The 19209-nt window shown below is 33.6% G+C and overlaps 1 protein-coding gene across 1 annotated transcript; it reads left to right on the top strand.

Annotated features, from left to right (window-relative positions):
* Nucleotides 1-2813: 2813 nt before the first annotated feature.
* On the top strand, nt 2814-18955 carry LOC117314794 (the record flags this gene model as incomplete). The annotated part of the gene is given in 12 exon segments (XM_033868898.1): nt 2814-3083; nt 13576-14042; nt 14227-14397; nt 14762-14846; nt 15498-15658; nt 16099-16193; nt 16628-16725; nt 17125-17223; nt 17495-17608; nt 17882-17959; nt 18284-18424; nt 18854-18955. Coding segments are annotated over 12 exon segments (1714 nt in total), but the record flags the coding sequence as incomplete, so codon positions are not given.
* Nucleotides 18956-19209: the final 254 nt, after the last annotated feature.

Below are 19209 nucleotides of genomic sequence, written 5' to 3'. Positions count from 1 at the left end.
ATTTATGATGACATTTCAAAGGGGTTTAATACACCAAAATTAAAGGCTGGGGGTATATTTGATTTAACATATACAAATATGGGCATTGACACACAAACATTCCTATACATCACGTGATATTATTCAGTAAAACAAATAATGATGCTTTTTTATAATAAAATAGTAAGGAAATTAAAAATAATGACTCAAAATATTATTCGTTTAAGCTAATACATAAATTTTTGATAAAAATGATTTTTTTTTCGTAAATTAAAACGATAAATATCAGGGAAACAATAAACATTTTAGTTAATGACAGGTATGATATTTATGTTTAACTACATTTTTGTTTGATGTATACGTTAAATTAATGATATGGTGATGACAGTCAAAGACATTATTATGTGAAATTGAAAATTGTTAAGGATATTTCTTAGTATAGGAAATGATTCAACATAAATTAATGGAGTTAAAAATAACATTGTCATGATTTTTTTCTTACCATTTCATCATCTTTCAATCATTTCATATACAGACAAAAAATAAAGTTCAGCACTAAATGAATTAATTGTTAAATACATTCTTTTAAATATTTTAGATATATTGCTTGACAACAAATGTATACAACTTTATTTACAAAATAAAAATTCGAGTAAATATATACATTTGTACCTAATCTGTGTAAGTTCATTCATCATGAATGTACTACCAAATGTGCATGCTGTAAGTTCATAAAACACATGTATCTAAATTATGAATTATATATGCTAATTGTAATCTAACAGCATTTACTGATTTTAAATGTGTATTCTGAAATTTTTCTTGAAGTTGATGATATATATATATACATACATATGATCAATAGTAGATTGGTTTGATACTTTCTATCATGACTGGAATTTTAAGCGAATTCAACATTCTAATATTGTTTTAGTCCTTTCTTTTGCTGGATTTCAAAATGAAATAACTGAGCTATGACTAATTTGTTTAAACTTCATCCTTTAAGTTTAATGGAAAAATCTAGCATGTTAAAAACAATACGAAAGCGACAATACACAAGCGCAAAATGTACCACAGCTCGCTTAAAAGAGAGGCAATATTTCGTAGCGTCAACTTTTCTACAGCGTCAACACAGCAACATCACATAACAAAGTGCCAACACAAACGGAAAATATATAAAAAAAATCTAAAGTTAACACAACAACATCACATAACACAGTGTCAACACAACAACATCACATAACACAGTGCCAACACAAACGGAAATTATATACCTAAAGTCAACACACGAAGACAAATCACAGCAACAACGAACAAGGGGAAATACTAAAAAGTGTCAATACAAATAGAAATACAAAAAAAAATATGTATATAATATCATCAACATGCAACGGAAAAAATTACATGACTGTCAATACTCGCGGAAAAAAACTACCAAATGGTCAGCTCAAAATATCTTCCATTAGGATACATAAGTTAAATGTAAAATAGCTATGTCCTCCCCTCGGTTTGGTGTAGGAATATTTACGATATTACTATGGAAATTCAATATTAATCTGTACATTTAATTGGTTGTTTAGAATGACTAGGAACAAATTAATCAATCCGAATGGGGTAACCGCATTTAGTGTGCATAAATTAAATCAAATATTCTAGGTAATCAAATTGTCTTACACTTATGTTTGTATACCGAACTTGTTTAAAATTGAATCATGCGAATTATAAGGATCAGACATAAGACTGATATTAACAGAAGTTTCCCAGCAAGTACGGGATAAGGGGACACATTCCTGTTTACTATCACTTGATGTTACTCCTATTGAAGTATTCGTTTGTCTACTATTTCTACAATATAAAAATGATTGCATTAGATTTATTACTTGAAAATATAAATAGCATTTCACCTTGTTTATATAAATAAATGTTAATAAACATCTTATTGACCTTAGAATAAATATATACGTGTTGACAGATTCATCAACTACAGCACAAATTTGACATGGAATAAATACTATTGTTTTATGATGTTAATTTTGGGAAAAAAACATTATGACCTTTACATGCGTAAGGGTTTAAGACAATACAATTACCCTTCAGAATAGATAAACAAATCAAATCTTTCAAAACAAAATAAATACAAAAAGTCCTATTATTGCATGGTTGTTTGTGAAGGATATCGATAGGGTCATGGAATTGTTTACGCACAGGTCTGGGGATCAATACACCGGTTCTTGTATGGCAATGTTTATTACAGAGGACGTCCCCTCTGCCAAGATCGTACAGGCATGATCAGCTTAACTCAAATTGGATCAGGAAATATTTGAAGCTGTAATGATTTGATGGTTTTCATAATTATTCACAAAACTTAGATTAACAGTATTCACCGTCTCATATGGAACTTATTAGGTTCGATTGTTTTTGCGACAATGCAATTAAGTTGGAATCTAACGCAGTAGATATTTTACGTCGAACTGCTTAGCACACTAGTTTAAGTTCATATGGTAACTAAAAACAAAAAGTAACGCTTAACTAACTAATTCACCTGAAAAAGCCCCACAAGACATAACTAGCTAACTTCGCTTAAAATTCTAAATGATCGCCATAAGGACCAGAGAGGCAAAGAAACACTATAGATTTTTTAACAGTTTAGTGTTGCAAGCTAAGCTGTTTAGGAACGACTCGTTATACACTGAGGCGTTGTCAGCCAATCATAGAAGTGGGCGATAGATTTGTGGACAGTCATACGCTGTTACTTCGTCATGTATCCTGTATTTACATGTGACCTCATTAATTACCAGGGATCTTGATATAAATGGGACAGAAAAGCCGAAACTCACAGTAAAGCGCCTCTCTTCATTAAGAGCGACATAGGAAATATTTGCATATGTAGTAGTTAATATTATATATATGCATATACACTGTACATTGTGAGAGGCTGCATATTTTCTTCTCAATTTGGTGAATAATATTGAAAAACTACACAATATTATTTGATTCCGAAATGGGAGTCTGGACATTGTTCGTTGTAGCAGTTGTATTCACCGATGTCGTCATTGGTCAAAACACGAACGAGAGCGGCGGGCAGACACGAATGGTGACAGGAGGTAAGTGTGTTTTACTTGTCAAAACTGTTTTGCGATGTCTTGCATAATTCAACCACGATGATTAAATGCATTTGTATGACAAATGACATGTTATGATAATTGTGCATCAAATGGTTTAAGAAGACAGGTAATTATCTCCAGCATTAAAAAAGGATGTGTGGCTATAAATCAATAAAGAAAGGAGATGGGGGTAATGTTTTCATATTGTTTATTGGCAAATATAGCCTTGATGTTAAGCGTAAGCAAAAAGAACGGAAATCATATGAACACAGTAATTATTTAAGAAAATATTTAAAGTACAAATTTAAATTAATATCAGCGATGTTTGTCCGCGAAAGGCCAATTTGCATTAATTACAATTATACGATGTGCATCATTTGGCTTCATATGAGAATAATGGTTTCTTTCACAAACTTGGGGTAACAGGAGATTTCTACCCGTAGAGGAAGATTCTTAAGTTGAGAACATGCAAAGAGCACTTTTAGTTTGTCTTAACACTAGGGTAAGATAAGAAAACCTCACACCGGTAAAATTGTGGATACCCCTGACCAAGGAAAAAGAAATCATTATCACACCTGTCTTATGTATCAAATACAGAGTGAGACACAATGTATATGTCGCAGGAAAACGTACAGATATCTTATCAGTTACTTTAAAAAAGTTACACCTTTTGAATAAGACATAAAATAGAAAACTCAGATGAGACAGATTCAAGTGTTATTCCCATTAATTTCTTCCACACAAAGTTGATTTAGTGGTTGCTATTCATTTCATTATGTTCAAACTGCTTTTCAACCGTGGAGTTAGAGAACTTAGTGGAGCAAGCAAATATGTCAGACAAAGTTTCATAACACGGTATTGATTAGGAGGTTCATAATTCAGTGACTGTCCACACGAAGTATTACATACTAGATAGGGGCGATTAGATTAGCAGTACATAATTACAACATTAATATGTTCACGTGACAGAACTCCTTTGTGACAAGACTGGAACTGGTAGGCAGAATTCATTATGATATTGGTCATTGGCGTCCGTCAATGTTGCAGGTTCATGCTCATTGTTTTCTGACGAGTTTCCGGCTCCGAATCTCATTGTTACTCACCACTAATCCAGTTGTTCAAGTATTAACAATACACAACAGTCAAGGTCGTAAAGAAATGGTATCAAGGTCCAGTTGAATGCGTCAATTACGGAAATGTCACACTAATTATCAATTTAAAAGTACAAAAAGGTCAAATTAAACTGATAACCGGCCAAACCAGAATTACACAGGGAGATTCGGCCCAAAAAAACAAGTTAATGAATAAGGAAAGGAGGTCATATATGGGAAATTAGCATTTACCTAAGAGTTAATGTCGTTTAAATATATAGTTTCTATTATTTACAAAAGAAACATTAACAAATATTTCAATTAAATGCAATTTCAGGAAACATATATACACATAATTCATTTTTATGTACGAAAGGAAAGTAAGAATGATAATTATATACTAGCCCTTAATGAAAATAAACGCATGCATTTAATATCTTCTTGCGACACAAATTTATAGGGTAATTATATACGATAACCTGTCCTCCTCGCTATTCACGGGTCATTAATGAATAACCAGCGTCGTTAAAAGACATGTGACGTATACCTTTGACTGGCCAGGCTATACATCACACCTGCGTGGACAGGAACGGCGACGGTCTGATGGTCATATTGCGAGCTATATAGAGATCGGCATCCATTTGTCTATTGACGGGCGTTTTTATACACACCATATATGGTTATAGGTGTCTTCGCCTCGTGTGGCCAATTTGAGTACCTATTTTATAATGGAGCATGTACTGTTAGGTAATTTATTGATATTTTGCGTTCGATGTAAAATAAAATCATGATCCATGTCAAAAAGTACATGTATCCTTAGACAAAACACAGCACAGAGTTCGATCTCATTCTGCGATAAGATGTTTGATTTTTTCAACATTTTCCGCAGGTAATAACATCACAAACGAGGAATAGCACAGTTAAAAGCGACCATTATAAATGAGTCAAAATGCACAGGAAACTAATAAGTTGTTATTTATACACATACTTGTCAATCATCTGTTTGATTTAATGATTAGTTCCTCTCATAAATAGGTATAAAAATACACATTTGTATGTGTTTTAAACTTTTAATGTAACATTATCGATATCCTACTAGCAGGTGTCTGGCCACAAGACCACAACAGACGGTATGTTTCAATCTGTCACACCACAAACTAACGCATGCATATCTCATCGTATTAACGAATTTATATCTTTGCATTATCTTCCATTGAATTTATGTAAACAATACGTTAACCATGTTGTGTAGTACATCAGAGAATAAGATAAGGACCGTTAGTCATTCATAGAATTAATATCTGATCGTCCAGCACTTGATTATTAATTCACCTGTATTGTTAGTTAATAGAGCCATTGTGTTACACATATCATGTTATGTGACGAGAGGTATTCGTGTTCGGGATTCAGTTTTATCTTATTAAAACTGTATTAAGTAGCTATATACTATTACAATTCCTTGCGAAATCAAATGTTATGTTTATTCATGCCTGCACCACAAGAAGTCTTTTACTAGTATCAGCCATCAGTACCTATATAATGGGTTTGATGTTATACGGTCCGGTGTTAATCAGCTGTTGTAGTGATTTGTTGTTTGTATAGAGATAACAATACTTACAATATTCTGATACGAACAATACCCAATGTATATATCAAACTACATGTAATTTAAAACTGCAAAGAAATATTTACACAAAAATGCTATCAAGTCCTTCGAATTATTCAAAATTTTGCACTGAAGTGTCTTCAGGAATTGATGTTCATAACTAAAACGGGATCGAAAATGAATATGTGATGTAATTTATCGATGTATATTTGAATAAAATAAAATGTTAAGTTTCTTCAGGAATTGATCTTTATAACTAACGAGATCGAAAATCAGTATGACGCTATTGAATTTCTAAAATTGTTCACTACCATGAAAATTAAATGCTAAACCGAGTGTATTGTCAAATGAAATCGTCAAAATGTTGTTCACCTAGGGGAAATATCATTGGTATTTCAAAACCCTTGATCAGGCTGAGAGAAAATATATAAGCTACGAGAACAGTTATCACAATTAACTCGCCCCAGAGAGAATACCTGGGGCGTTTGTAAACTATAGTCTAGCAATCACTCTGTCTGGAATAGAATGGTAAATTACTAGACGAATCGTCGTCAGCTATAAGATAAATAATCACAATTAAGTCACTGTAGCTTCCAAATTTGAGTTGCTTGCTTTCATCATTACCTCAGAACTTATTTTATCATGACAAAACAATTCCAGTTATTGAAAAACATAAATTTCCAGTTTGCATGTTTTTCGGCTTTTTTACTGATAAGGAAAACATTAAATAAGATAGATATCATTTTTCACAAAATATCTGCCTCGGGCATTCATCTGTGTTAACTTAAAGGCCATTTACAATCGATGTGTACAAACCTTGCTCAATGATCTGGCCAAGTGATCCAGTAAAAGTAATCAAATGCTGAAGACAAGCCGACGACAATGGGCGTCCGTTTGTTTGGCTAAAGATAGCTGCATTTCTATACACAATCGTTTTTGTAATGGACGTTTCTCGATTGATTCACGACAGTCTGCTAGTGATATCCGCATGCGAACTCTCCAAAACTAGTATGCATTTGAAATTACGTCATCGCTAATCATGTAAGATGTCTGCTGTAAAATTAGATTTCGGTAAAATTGAAAACATTCTGAAAATTATTGCTTTATAGAAAGAACGGAAATTCAAAATCCCGTAGGACATATTTAAGCCATATTCCCAGATCTATGAAAGTATTGTTATCCTATAGGATGTATTTTTGATTTTTTACTATGATGCGACCTAATCTTATCCAGCAAATCCGAAATATTTGTTCATGGAAATCCATTGACCTCGTTAATAGTGATGTAAAATCACGCAGGTATCAGGACCCGTTTGTTCTAAAGGTGATTAAGCTAATGGTACTTTTACATCAATTTTAAAATCCTGATGAAATGATTTCTGGACAGGGCGATGCTGTACTGGGATCGCAATAGCAAATTAACTGTATGGCTTACATGCCAATGGTCTAGGTTATTAATTGGGCTTCTAAGATTAGAATAGTTCTGAGTAGTCAAATATGGTTTAATAGATTATCAGCCAGGTTTAAAGGGCTAGTAATATATATGTCGGTGATATCTCATAATCAATAAATGAGTGTGAAATATGAAAAAACATGCACGGAGATTAAGACAGATGTTCCTGAAGAGTAAGCGTCTTCTGCTTCATCGAATACCCACCATGTAAATATAGGCAAAATGTCAGGATCTAAGAGGACACCAAGTGAATAGGAAAGTCATTAATAGATATAGCATTTGTATTTACCTAAAATAATCCTCGTCCTACTTTCTGATACGTTAAGGCGTCTGAATCAATAAAAAAATAATGCCTTAATTTGACAAAAAGCCCAGTTAATCCGATTAGCCAAAACAACTGTGGTATACTGTGCTTCTGAGCAATTATACTTCAGACAGAATATCATTTAATTGATCCTGCCACAATACGGTCAAACCAATGTTAACGAGTAATCTTAAATAAAACAATGTTGTTGAATTACAGTAAAGTCAGCTAACATGGTACTTTTTCCAATGGTATGCGTCTCCAGGATACACTGCGGGGATCAGTATTTGTCAACATTGTTAAAACAATTATCCCTGGCACAAATTAGGGGACAGATGGTCCGGGGTTATTAAACTCTATTCATGGGAGTATGAAGAGGGATACGTTGGCATTAAAATCCACGTCTGTTTACTCCATAGCATAACGACATTGACCCTACATGGCTAAATTTCCTTCGAATGAGAAACACAGAGGACAAAAAAGCATTGGGTGCATGTTTGATAGTGTTGGCACAACCACTTCATTTTGAAATGTTCGTAAATTATTTGCTTACGAACCCCATTTATACACTAAATATCCAATAGTTTAATTTATATCCGATGTTTAGTTTAATTCAACAGTCCTAGAATTCATCAAGCAGTCAATATGTTCTTGGTTATTGATTCTAACATTGACATGTTTCGTTGGTCAGTAAACTGTCATCTTTGTCCTTTTACTATGAAAATAATTCGGTAATACTTTTCCATTCCTTCCAGCAAATATAAAGTTAAAAAAAAAAAAAAAAAATATGGGTGATATCTACGTTCTTAAATATTTTTAGTTTTTTATGTGTGTGTGTTCTTACATGCATTATTAGGTTGTAATTACATTTATGACACTTCCGTCACATTTTATTGTGACGTTTACTAAGGCGTATATACAGTGATGAATAGTTTGGATTGGTTAACACGTTGACCTGTATTCATTGGTCGACATGTACTATTGGCTGGTATATTTTGGTCAGCATGTCCGTTAATTGAATAATCCATGCGTTTATTCATTGGTCGACATGTAATTCAGACTGATGGCTATTGGTCAACACATTGTCCAGTCATGTGTGAATTACTAAATATATTGCCCAAGCCTGTGTTCATTGGTCAATATGTTGCCATGGCGTTTATTGATTGGTCAATATATTGTCTTTGTGCATATTACTAGTTAATACGATGTTTTAATATAGATAAATTGGTCAATATGTTATCCGTACATGCACCAGTTCAGATGTTGTCATTGGTCAATACATTGTCTTTATGTCTATTGATTGGCTAACATACTATCGTTGTGTATATCAATTAGGTAATGATTATGATGTCCTAGTATGTAAAAAATATTCAATGTATTGCATTCAGTTGTCGTTATATTTACTAAATCATGATTAATTCATGTTGAACTTTATGTTGAATTTGTCACTGAAAATTCCTACAGAAATCATAATAAAGAGCACATTTGTCGAATAATTGTTTCGTCAGCAATTGTGTTTTAAATTGTTATGCTATCAGACTATGAATATTCCACGGTGAAATATTATTTTGATTGACGGATATATTGGTTTATGTTGACAAGTAGTTAATTTATATCAACAAACGCAACATCTTGAAATATTCAATTATGATAATATCAACGTCTGCCTAAAGGTTTGGTTCTCATTAAAATGTATTTGGCAGGATTATATTTCAATGGGTTTGTGTTGGGAAGCATGCGTTTCTTTTCCTGATTTGCAAAATTATCATTTATCAAATCATCACGTGACATGGGTTACACATATCGATACTTCTATCATAAAGCATGCCGTCACGTCATTTAGGTAACAAATATCGATATATATCCTGAATAGTCCGACGTAATGTGTATTTATGAGCGTTATATAAAATCAACACGGTCACGTGATATTTATTACACGTGTTTGTATCAACATCCTCAGTCAAACCAGTTGAGCTGGACTGTTGCTATATTGATAAAGTGCCTCAGTTATCAGTTATAAAAAATGCACCTGTAAACAGGTGTTGGAAGTCAGTGAAATATCGACCAGAATTATGCTTATTTCCTATTACATATCGAATATCTCGTGAAACACAGACGACAGTAAACATGATGGTCTTTAAGTAGCGGACATGGTAGACCTCTCTCTTTGTTTTGTTGTTTAGCATTTGTAAGAGTAGAGTTATTTGTTGTAAAAGTCGTGTGATGCGATGTTAATAATCCATGGCCGACATTTATGAATTGTTTTCTGACCAAATCGATCAAACATACCTTATAAATCATTAAATGCTTTCATTGAGTAAACAATGATGTATAGATCTATTGTTTTTTGCTTTATATCCAAATCGAACATTGACCACAAAGTACGGTTGTTTCATGGTGTACTCAGCGGGACGTCACTGTGTTATAAACATGTCATTGTCTTATGTTAATGGAGATTGAACATGTCACATTACACAATTAATTACATATTGTGGTGATACACAATTAATTAGCGTACGATAACAAAGGCGACAAAGCAAGAATAAAATAAATCATTCATATTAACCTTCTTTAACATTAATCTTGGGTGATGTACAGCTGTATTTAAAATTACATAACATACATTGTATTAGATACAGCCAGGTGATAAAAACTAACTTTTAAACAGAGTATTTTACATGTATGTTTAAAAAAATGAATTTCATGCTGCCCTAATTGATGATTGATTAATGAGATATAACAATTAAAAATATTTATTTTGACTTTCCAAACTATCAACTTAATGTTTGGGAAATTTTCTAGAACTTACCTGATGGGTAATGGTCTTTCCTAATTCTTTTACGTGTTATGTCAACTGAATATTTAATAAGGGCTTTTTTATTTAATTTTAGAAGAAGTTGGTAACGAAAGTGCACATGTTTGTATTCACTATGTTTTTAAGTCTGTGATTGACAAATTATATCGACATAAATGATTGTTTGTGTAAACATATGTTTATGTAAACAAAATGCAGCAAGTAATTAGTAATTTACATAGCAATAAACATTAGCTAAAAATAATTACCTGTAGTCACCTTACTTTTGTAATGGGAGTGCATCACCTGGTGTTCAGAAAAGGAAGCTAAGACGCAAAAAAGAAAGGCAAACAAATATAAACGGATTTAAACATTACTCTGGTTGTCCACTGTTTATTATTGCTAAAAAGGCTGAAATGAAAACTCTGAAAGCAAGTTTTTTTTCTTACTATATCTAAAATGCTACTAGCATAAAGACAGCATATTACATGTCCCCTGCATTATGATAGGCGATTCGCTAATTGGATTTTGTTGTTTGAGAATGCTTTCTAAATATCAGCTACACAGAGTTATCATTGAAATTCTGAGATATGCCGACTACAAATTAGCATTGTTTGCTGTTCATATTAGGCTGTGGTTGGATAAAGTCGTATAGCTTTACAACAGATAAGCGAACAATTTAAACCTATCGTAGTTTAGAAAAAAAAAGCGATTGTTTAATGCAGCAATTTTCATGTACCAATTTAATAGTTAATCGTGGTCTAGACATTAAAGTAGATCTTATCTATATCAGACATATTATAACAAGCACGTGCATAACTAATAAATAAAGCTACACAAGCTTTTCCTGTCACAGACTTGTTTACAGCCAATCATAATGAAAGTGTATTATTGATACACTTCGGATGTTATCTCTCCTGGAATATTATCATCAATATACTATCAAGACACTGCATCGTCATGTCTTTAATTATATTTGTGTTGTTCTGAAAAGAGACAATTACTAATACCTAATCATTGAGTTTAGGCTCATTGTGTAGTTAAACACGGTTCAATAGTCAGCTTCAGCTTCCAAAAATAATATGATATGGATGTTTATATGACGAAAATGAAATAAAGTGAGGATGAAATCGCGAGAATGGGTGATGATATAATTTCTTGTCGACACAATTTATATTTTGTTTGATGGCAAGAACTTTTCTTACAGAAGGACCAAATTAATTACATTGCTACTGAATTTCCTATCTTCGGAAAGTAACTCCCGTGTTTCCCCAACTATTTGTTTATACATATCGTAGTTGATTCGACATTCAATGACAGTGTCTTTGTATTCCCGTGTCGACTACTGACAGAAAAATCTTACACCACAGAGCAGAAATCGATGGTTGATGTTCGACATTATGATTTCAATGGAAGGTTGATGGTAGACATTATGATTTCAATTGGAGGTTGATGGTCGACATTATGATTTCAATGGAAGGTTGATGGTAGACATTTTGATTTCGGTGGAACGTTGATGGTAGACATTATGATTTCAATGGAAGGTTGATGGTCGACATTATGATTTCAATGAAAGGTTGATGGTCGACATTATGCTTTCAACGGAAGGTTTATGGTAGACATTACGATTTCAATGGAAGGTTGATGGTCGACATTATGATTTCAACGGAAGGTTTATGGTAGACATTATGATTTCAATGAAAGGTTGATGGTCGACATTATGCTTTCAACGGAAGGTTTATGGTAGACATTACGATTTCAATGGAAGGTTGATGGTCGACATTATGATTTCAACGGAAGGTTTATGGTAGACATTATGATTTCAATGGAAGGTTGATGGTCGACTTTATGATTTCAATGGAAGGTTGATGGTCGTTATTATGATTTCAATTAAAGGTTGATGGTAGACATTATGATTTAAATGGAAGGTTGATGGTCGACTTTATGATTTCAATGGAAGGTTGATGGTCGACTTTATGATTTCAATGGAAGGTTGATGGTCGACATTATGCTTTAAATGGAGGGTTGATGGTCGACATTATGATTTCAATGGAAGGTTCATGATCGACTTTATGATTTCAATGGAAGGTTGATGGTCGACATTATGATTTCAGTGGAAGGTTGATGATCGGCTTTATTATTTCAATAAAAAGTGTATTACCGGGTTCACCGCTGTTTGCTATGGTATTCATTCTTTGTTTTTATTAGTTTGGCTTGTTGACACAAAAGGTTTCTTTTTTTCTTTTTCTTTTGTATAAATACATAATTCAAAAGACAGACGGTGAATGTTAATCACTTTTGGCACTTCAGAAGGTATTTCATTAATTGTGTATCACCATACAGAACATTTAATTTATAGAAATAAAAAGACAATAAAGATGATGGCTGATCAATATAGTGTAAATGAGAAAGTAAGGCTCCTTTGTTTGAAGACAATACATACAGTGCATAGACAGTATTATAAAATACAATTGTATGTAAATTACAGGACAAACAAAGAATACAGGTATGATGTATCTACTGATACACAGCCGCTAGGATGAGAAACAGAAGCTACTATCAGAACTAACATATGTTCTATGTCAATCGTTCTAGTATTGAAAGATAAATATTTCTTAACCACAGCAAAGTAAATAAATTTATCAACGGTGCTTCTAATACACAAATCGTGTTCAGGAAACAGTCTGTGGTTTGAATGGTTAAAGTCACTACCATTCACCGATAAAATCACACCCACTGTTGTGGATAACATGTTAAATTCATCCTTCAGACAATTTGCTTATGAAAAATACAGAAAATTTGACAGTGATAAATTGATTTCAACGAAAGCCAGGAAATTAATCCAATGTATTTTGCTTTTAGACATTTAAATTCAAAATCAGTTAAAACTGACAACTAATTTGAATGTTACACCTGGGCGTTTTCTTACCTGTATCACAAAATATGTCAATCAAGATTTATATTACTTTAAGAACATATTAATATTGTAGTAGGTGTATGATAATTAATATTTATTGCGATTTTTTTCCAAGATTAAATCAACAGATGGTTTTTACATGAACCACACTGAAGAGTACTTCTAGAGACAAAGTCCATAACTATTAAGTAATTATGCAAGTAGTTTGTGCAAAGTGAGTACTTAAAAGTAAAGGGGAAACTCATTCTGTAATTAATTAATGCTTGTGATAATGATTGAATTTCTGTTTGATCTTTACAATGAATATAGAATCTATGTTTAATTTCAGATGTAAATCAGTTTTGGCGATTTATACTAGACTCTATGAGGACTCGGGGTTCCAATTCCGGTCGGACAAGCTTCACTGTTGTTTATGACCCAGCCGATAGACGGACAACGGTCACCACTTCTAGTTTCTCAAGTAACAACGCTAGAGGCAATAGTTCTCCTGAAAACGTTGGACTCGGCTCTGGTTTCCCAAGCAACACAGGAAGTGGTCTTGGTTTTCCTAGCAACACCGGAAGCGGGACGAGTTTACCTAGCAATACCGGAAGCAGTTCAGGTTTCAGTACGGGTTTCACGGATAATTCTTTAGGTGGATCCGGTTTCCCTGTAAACAGCGGCAGTACAGGAATAACAACAGAAAATGCAAATGCACCTCCACCTCCTCCACCGCCCTCATTACCTAAACCCTCAGTGCCCAAGTCGAATCCGATCGTCAAACGACCGACCGTCTCCATGGATAATATATTGGGGGTAAATTTTGCAAAAACAAAGTTTTCTCTCTCCTTTGTTCCATATTCGTTACAAAAAGATGTAAAAATGTTTTTTTTTTTAAATATATGAATTTCCTTGTAAAATTATTCAATGTAACTGAAGTACTTGAAACAAGCACTCATTACAAAACCATCTTATGACGTAACTTCCTGTTTGCTTACAGAATACCTGTACCAATGAATACAAGGCGTTAAAGGGACATACACTATGTATGCGAGACGATTCCCGTGTGCGGGTCAGTGGGGTATCTGAAGTGGACAAGAAAATGATTACTGATCTCCATAACGATTACCGGTCTAAAGTAGAACCTCCAGCCACCGACCTTGTCACTCTGGTACGTAGTTGGTAACGATTATTGGTCGGCGATAACAATACTAGGTTATGTTACTTTGGTTTGGGCTCGGTGTAATGCACAAGTTAATTGATAAAGTATGTTTTGAAAGCTTAGAAACTAAGAATATGTTGTAAACAACATGATGAATTATCCTGTAAATATTGATTCACCGCGAAAAGGTTATAATCATTGGAGGTACTATCGCTTTTACTTAGTACGTGTAAGTTCTAGTGTAATATTGCTTCTCTTAAATCTCTCATCAATTTGTGTTGAGTTGTATGGTGCATTTAAGACACAATTATGTTGGCTTTATATATCACAGAATGTACCAAGTAAAAATAACTTTGCTTTTCTATCGACACAGAAATGGGACGAACGCCTAGCATCTGTGGCACAGAAATGGGCAAAACAATGTAAAGCTGGTCACGACAAAATGAGGAAGATTCCATGTGAGTAATAGGGGATAAAGAAGATTCCATAAAATTATAAGGGGTTTAACAGTGAACAACCACCGGAACGATAAATAGGCCAAATGTTTTGTCAAAGTATACATAATTATCAATAAAAACACGTTCTACATTCAATTCAATATATTGTATTATATATCCATAACAATGTTATGGTTTCCCCTTCGATATCAACACTTTAGGCCCTCCACATCACTAAGGAAAATCAACTGTGGGATGCAGTTTCATTCATTTTTTTAAAAACTTAATTGTGTTTGAGGACGAAGAACAACCTAGTGTCTTCCCTTTAAATAGATTTATAGTAATTTTGTACAAGGTTATATAGTTTATACCACCAATATTAAGGGTGCTATAACAAGAAAAGATGGGATACAAATAGGGAAACGCGTACAATTGTACAATATATGTAAGGGGTAACTGCAATAATGTAAGAACGAAAATAATTTCCATGCACATTTAAAAAATATTTACAAGCACTACCTATCTGCCCATGCCTTTTTGTTTTAGTTGAGACTATATTTTTACCTAGTAACCTAACCAATAACTGTGATGAGAAAAAGGTGTTTGACTTTTTTGTCAACTTTTTTCTAATGTTGTACATTTAAGTAATGTTGCCATACATTTTACCTGCAGCGATCGGGATGTCAGTTGGTCAGAATGTGGCAGGAGGGTACAAGACATGGGAGGAGGCGGTCTTCCACTGGTATGATGAGATTCGGATGTGGAGGTACGGTGTAGACCCAGATTCTTACCTCGGCTCCGGCGGCTGGAGAAAAATCGGCCACTTTACTCAGGTAGGGGGTCTAGTTAATAATTCAGTATTGTCTTTCAAATATTTTTTTGTTTTTCAGATAAAAAATTTTGCAAAAACGCTAGTGCTGTCCCTTCTGAAAATGTCTTAATATTCTATCTTCTCGCGTAACGTGATACACATATATCCATATATTTCATATCATGTTAAATATACAGCTAGGTTTCGTTCTGGCATCAGGGTAAAAGCAGTCATTTTCATGACAAAAATCACGAAATGTTTGAAACTTGAAAACCGAATCATCGAAACTTGATTGAAAATATTTTTATTGACAATGACAATGTTTTGAAAACATAATAACATTGGAATTCCTCTTTTTAAATATTCATGAAATGCATGATTATTTATAACAACATTGATATCCAGACTATATAATTATGTTTATCTGATATTCTGATTGACAGTGTTTGTTTCCGTTGACAGATGGTCCAGAACGCTACTTTCCTGGTTGGTTGTGGGTACGCTGAGTGTCGCCGTAGTCGTTATACTCGTTACTATGTCTGTGACTACGCAGCTGGGTAAGTAACACACCGGGTATAGACAACAGATACAATACAAACCTCAATAGACAGAAATATAGACAAACTTTACCCGGTTTTCATTGTTATATTGAGGATATGATATTGCCTGGATTTGAAATATATTTCTGATAATGTTTCCCTCGTGTTTTTAATTTTTAATAAGAGTTTTCATGTATACTCTTGTTTTATGTGTCTATTGTCGACATGATTTAGAAGACGCACACTCTCCCTGAACACAACTTAACTAATTATCCATATAAAAGCTTTAGTTCATATTTTGCCCACATTTGATCGATTTTGAGCTAAACAGTCATTTCTTTTTTCGCGAGAATAAGCAGGATCGCATGCACAGTTGCAGTAAAATCCTGGAATAATAACACATGCCACGATGTGATATCCGTTATATCAGTTTTTTTGTGTGACCTTTTCAGTCAATCAAACCTAGCCTTCCCATATACTGCAGCGCGTCCAGGAACCGGAGAAGGTCGATGCTCCGCGTGCCCAAACACGTGCAACAAAGGCCAATGCGGTAAGTGTATTAAGGTATAAGTTGTTGCGTCTGATGGTCCAGTCACTGATTGTGACTCATTTTGTAATCCTTCATTGCAACGACATCTTCAGTTTCTAGCTGGCTGTGGACTTATAATTTAAAACTGGCCCAATAATCTGTGACATGATGTTGTTGTACATAAAAACGAGGTAAATGTTTGTTTCTATGTTTGTCTATCTGAAACAGTTATAACGCAACCTTTGATCTTCAGGGACGCATTTTTACGTTTTATATTTCAAATAGTGTCCGTGTTCAGTGTAAAAACAGAGAACATGCATCAACAAATGTTTCTTACAAAATAGCATAGAGCGTCATGAATGTGTCGTTTATATAACGGCGGATACAGGTTAAGAGGGATTCTCTTCTGACATTTTTCAGATTGCCAAGGACTTGTGTGTTTGAATGGAGGGAAACTGGACCCTAATTCATGTACTTGCACATGCACGAAACTGTACTCTGGAAGATCATGTGACAAGTGTAAGTATAATTATATAAGGTTTTTGTTACAATAGAACTTACCAATTATTTTAGGGTACCCACGTGGCAGGTTATACATATTTTTGCAGTTAAATAAAAAGTGATATTATAGGTAATAGACAAATTATCTTATTTGAATATATTTTCTTTTTTCCATGTCCCAACATATTTAGTTGATAACATATTCAAATTTCAATTTACCCTACTATCACGGTAACTACTGGAGCGATTATGTAATATTGGTATTTGACTTGACTTGTGTTTGTTTTAGTGGTTTGCCCTGCCAAGGACAAGTGGATATGCCGTCGAGACTGGCCAGAAAGCTACTGTAAACGGTTTACAAATGTTCCCGAAGAATGTCCTTACATGTGTGGCATTTGCAAATGTAAGTACTAAGTGTTGATACCAACACACAAAACACCTTCACAGTTAAGCGATTAACGAATCCCTTAATTGTACATACATTCAGATATATTTCTATAACAATGGCACATTAACGCTAAAAAAAAATGAAATGAAATAAAAAGAAACAATTAATGAATAACACGCAACAAGGCGTTTATGTAAATACAATTCTACCATTATATAACATGTATAACACCATAAATAGATTTAGTATTAGAGGAAGTCTACAGTACGTATTTTGTGTTCGTTTTAGCGGATGTCCCAAGTACACCAGAGGTTTCGTACGTGTCCGCGTTTGGATGTCGGTATCAGGGCGTGAGGTCCACTCTAGGTATACACCTTTACCATTGACATTTTTACCATCATGCCATTTTATTACTTGTTTAAGTATAGTTTGTTTACACGAAATCTGTATAAGAAAATGCAAGTACTCTGACAGAAAACTGTAGTGCCGTAGCCTAATCGATAATTGAAGAGAGGAAAACCAAATCACCCACCGTGTGTTGCTCTCTGTACATACATACGATTATACACTTAAGGTGTGATCATTATTATTCTACCTCGATTGATTTTGTTTTCAAAAATGTAGAAACTGAAGGATTCATGTAAAGATGCTTATATAAACAAATGCGGATCTTATTTTTGTTTTCATAAGCTGAATGCAAGGCTTACGGAAGGGGCGGAGTTGACATCCATGCATGCGCAACCGAGGGTGGGAATATCACATGCAATGACTGCGATCGATTTTACAACGTCAAGCGTGACATGTGCCCAGTCATGTGTGGAATCTGTGATCGTAAGTGTTAAGGACTATGCCATCTCTCGAAAAGATATATGTAGTTTGTGATATTGTACGTCAATATCTAACAATATATATGTCAATTTTCAATAACGTTTTACACAACTAGTCAATAGATCAATTGACTTATAAATAACGAGTAAATTATCGACAAGTAGTTTTGTGCCATTTCAACAACATGTTGTCAATAATGACAAGGATTTGTATTATAAAATCAATATATTTTACCATATTATAGACGAATACCATCCAAATACGCTTACTGGTAATAAAATAATATGTTCTAAATATTTTTAAAAAAATCTATCTTTAATAACATAAAAAGTTTTCTATCTTTAATAACATAGACATAAGATTATGGTTAAGATATATCATTAATTTTCATCCTTAAAAATTAAAGAGGATACATTTGTGTTTCATTTACAGCTCAGTGTAACGGAAAAGAATGTAGAAATGGTGGAAAACTCGACACCGACACTTGCACGTGCGAATGTCAGCCTCCCTATGAAGGGGACATGTGCGAAACAGGTAGGTCACACGTCAAGATAAAGATCTAACACGTGACACAAGAGCATAAAGTGCAAATTTGATTTGTTGATTGATTCGCAGCCTGATATAAGACATTTTATAAATTCGAACTACATTTTTTTTAAATAAGGCCGCCATTTCTGATAAAATGTGCTTAACCTTAGTTTACCCAAATGACAATTTCCTGTAGCTGCTCAAGTCATTAAAGTGCTTAAAGACAATTCTGGAAATTAACTTTAACTCTTTTAAAAAAG

The sequence above is a fragment of the Pecten maximus genome, chromosome 16 (genome assembly GCF_902652985.1).
Source record: "Pecten maximus chromosome 16, xPecMax1.1, whole genome shotgun sequence".
Classification (NCBI taxonomy): domain Eukaryota; kingdom Metazoa; phylum Mollusca; class Bivalvia; order Pectinida; family Pectinidae; genus Pecten; species Pecten maximus.
The sequence above is the reverse complement of the archived record's forward strand: the minus strand, read 5'-3'. Positions and strand labels throughout refer to the sequence as shown.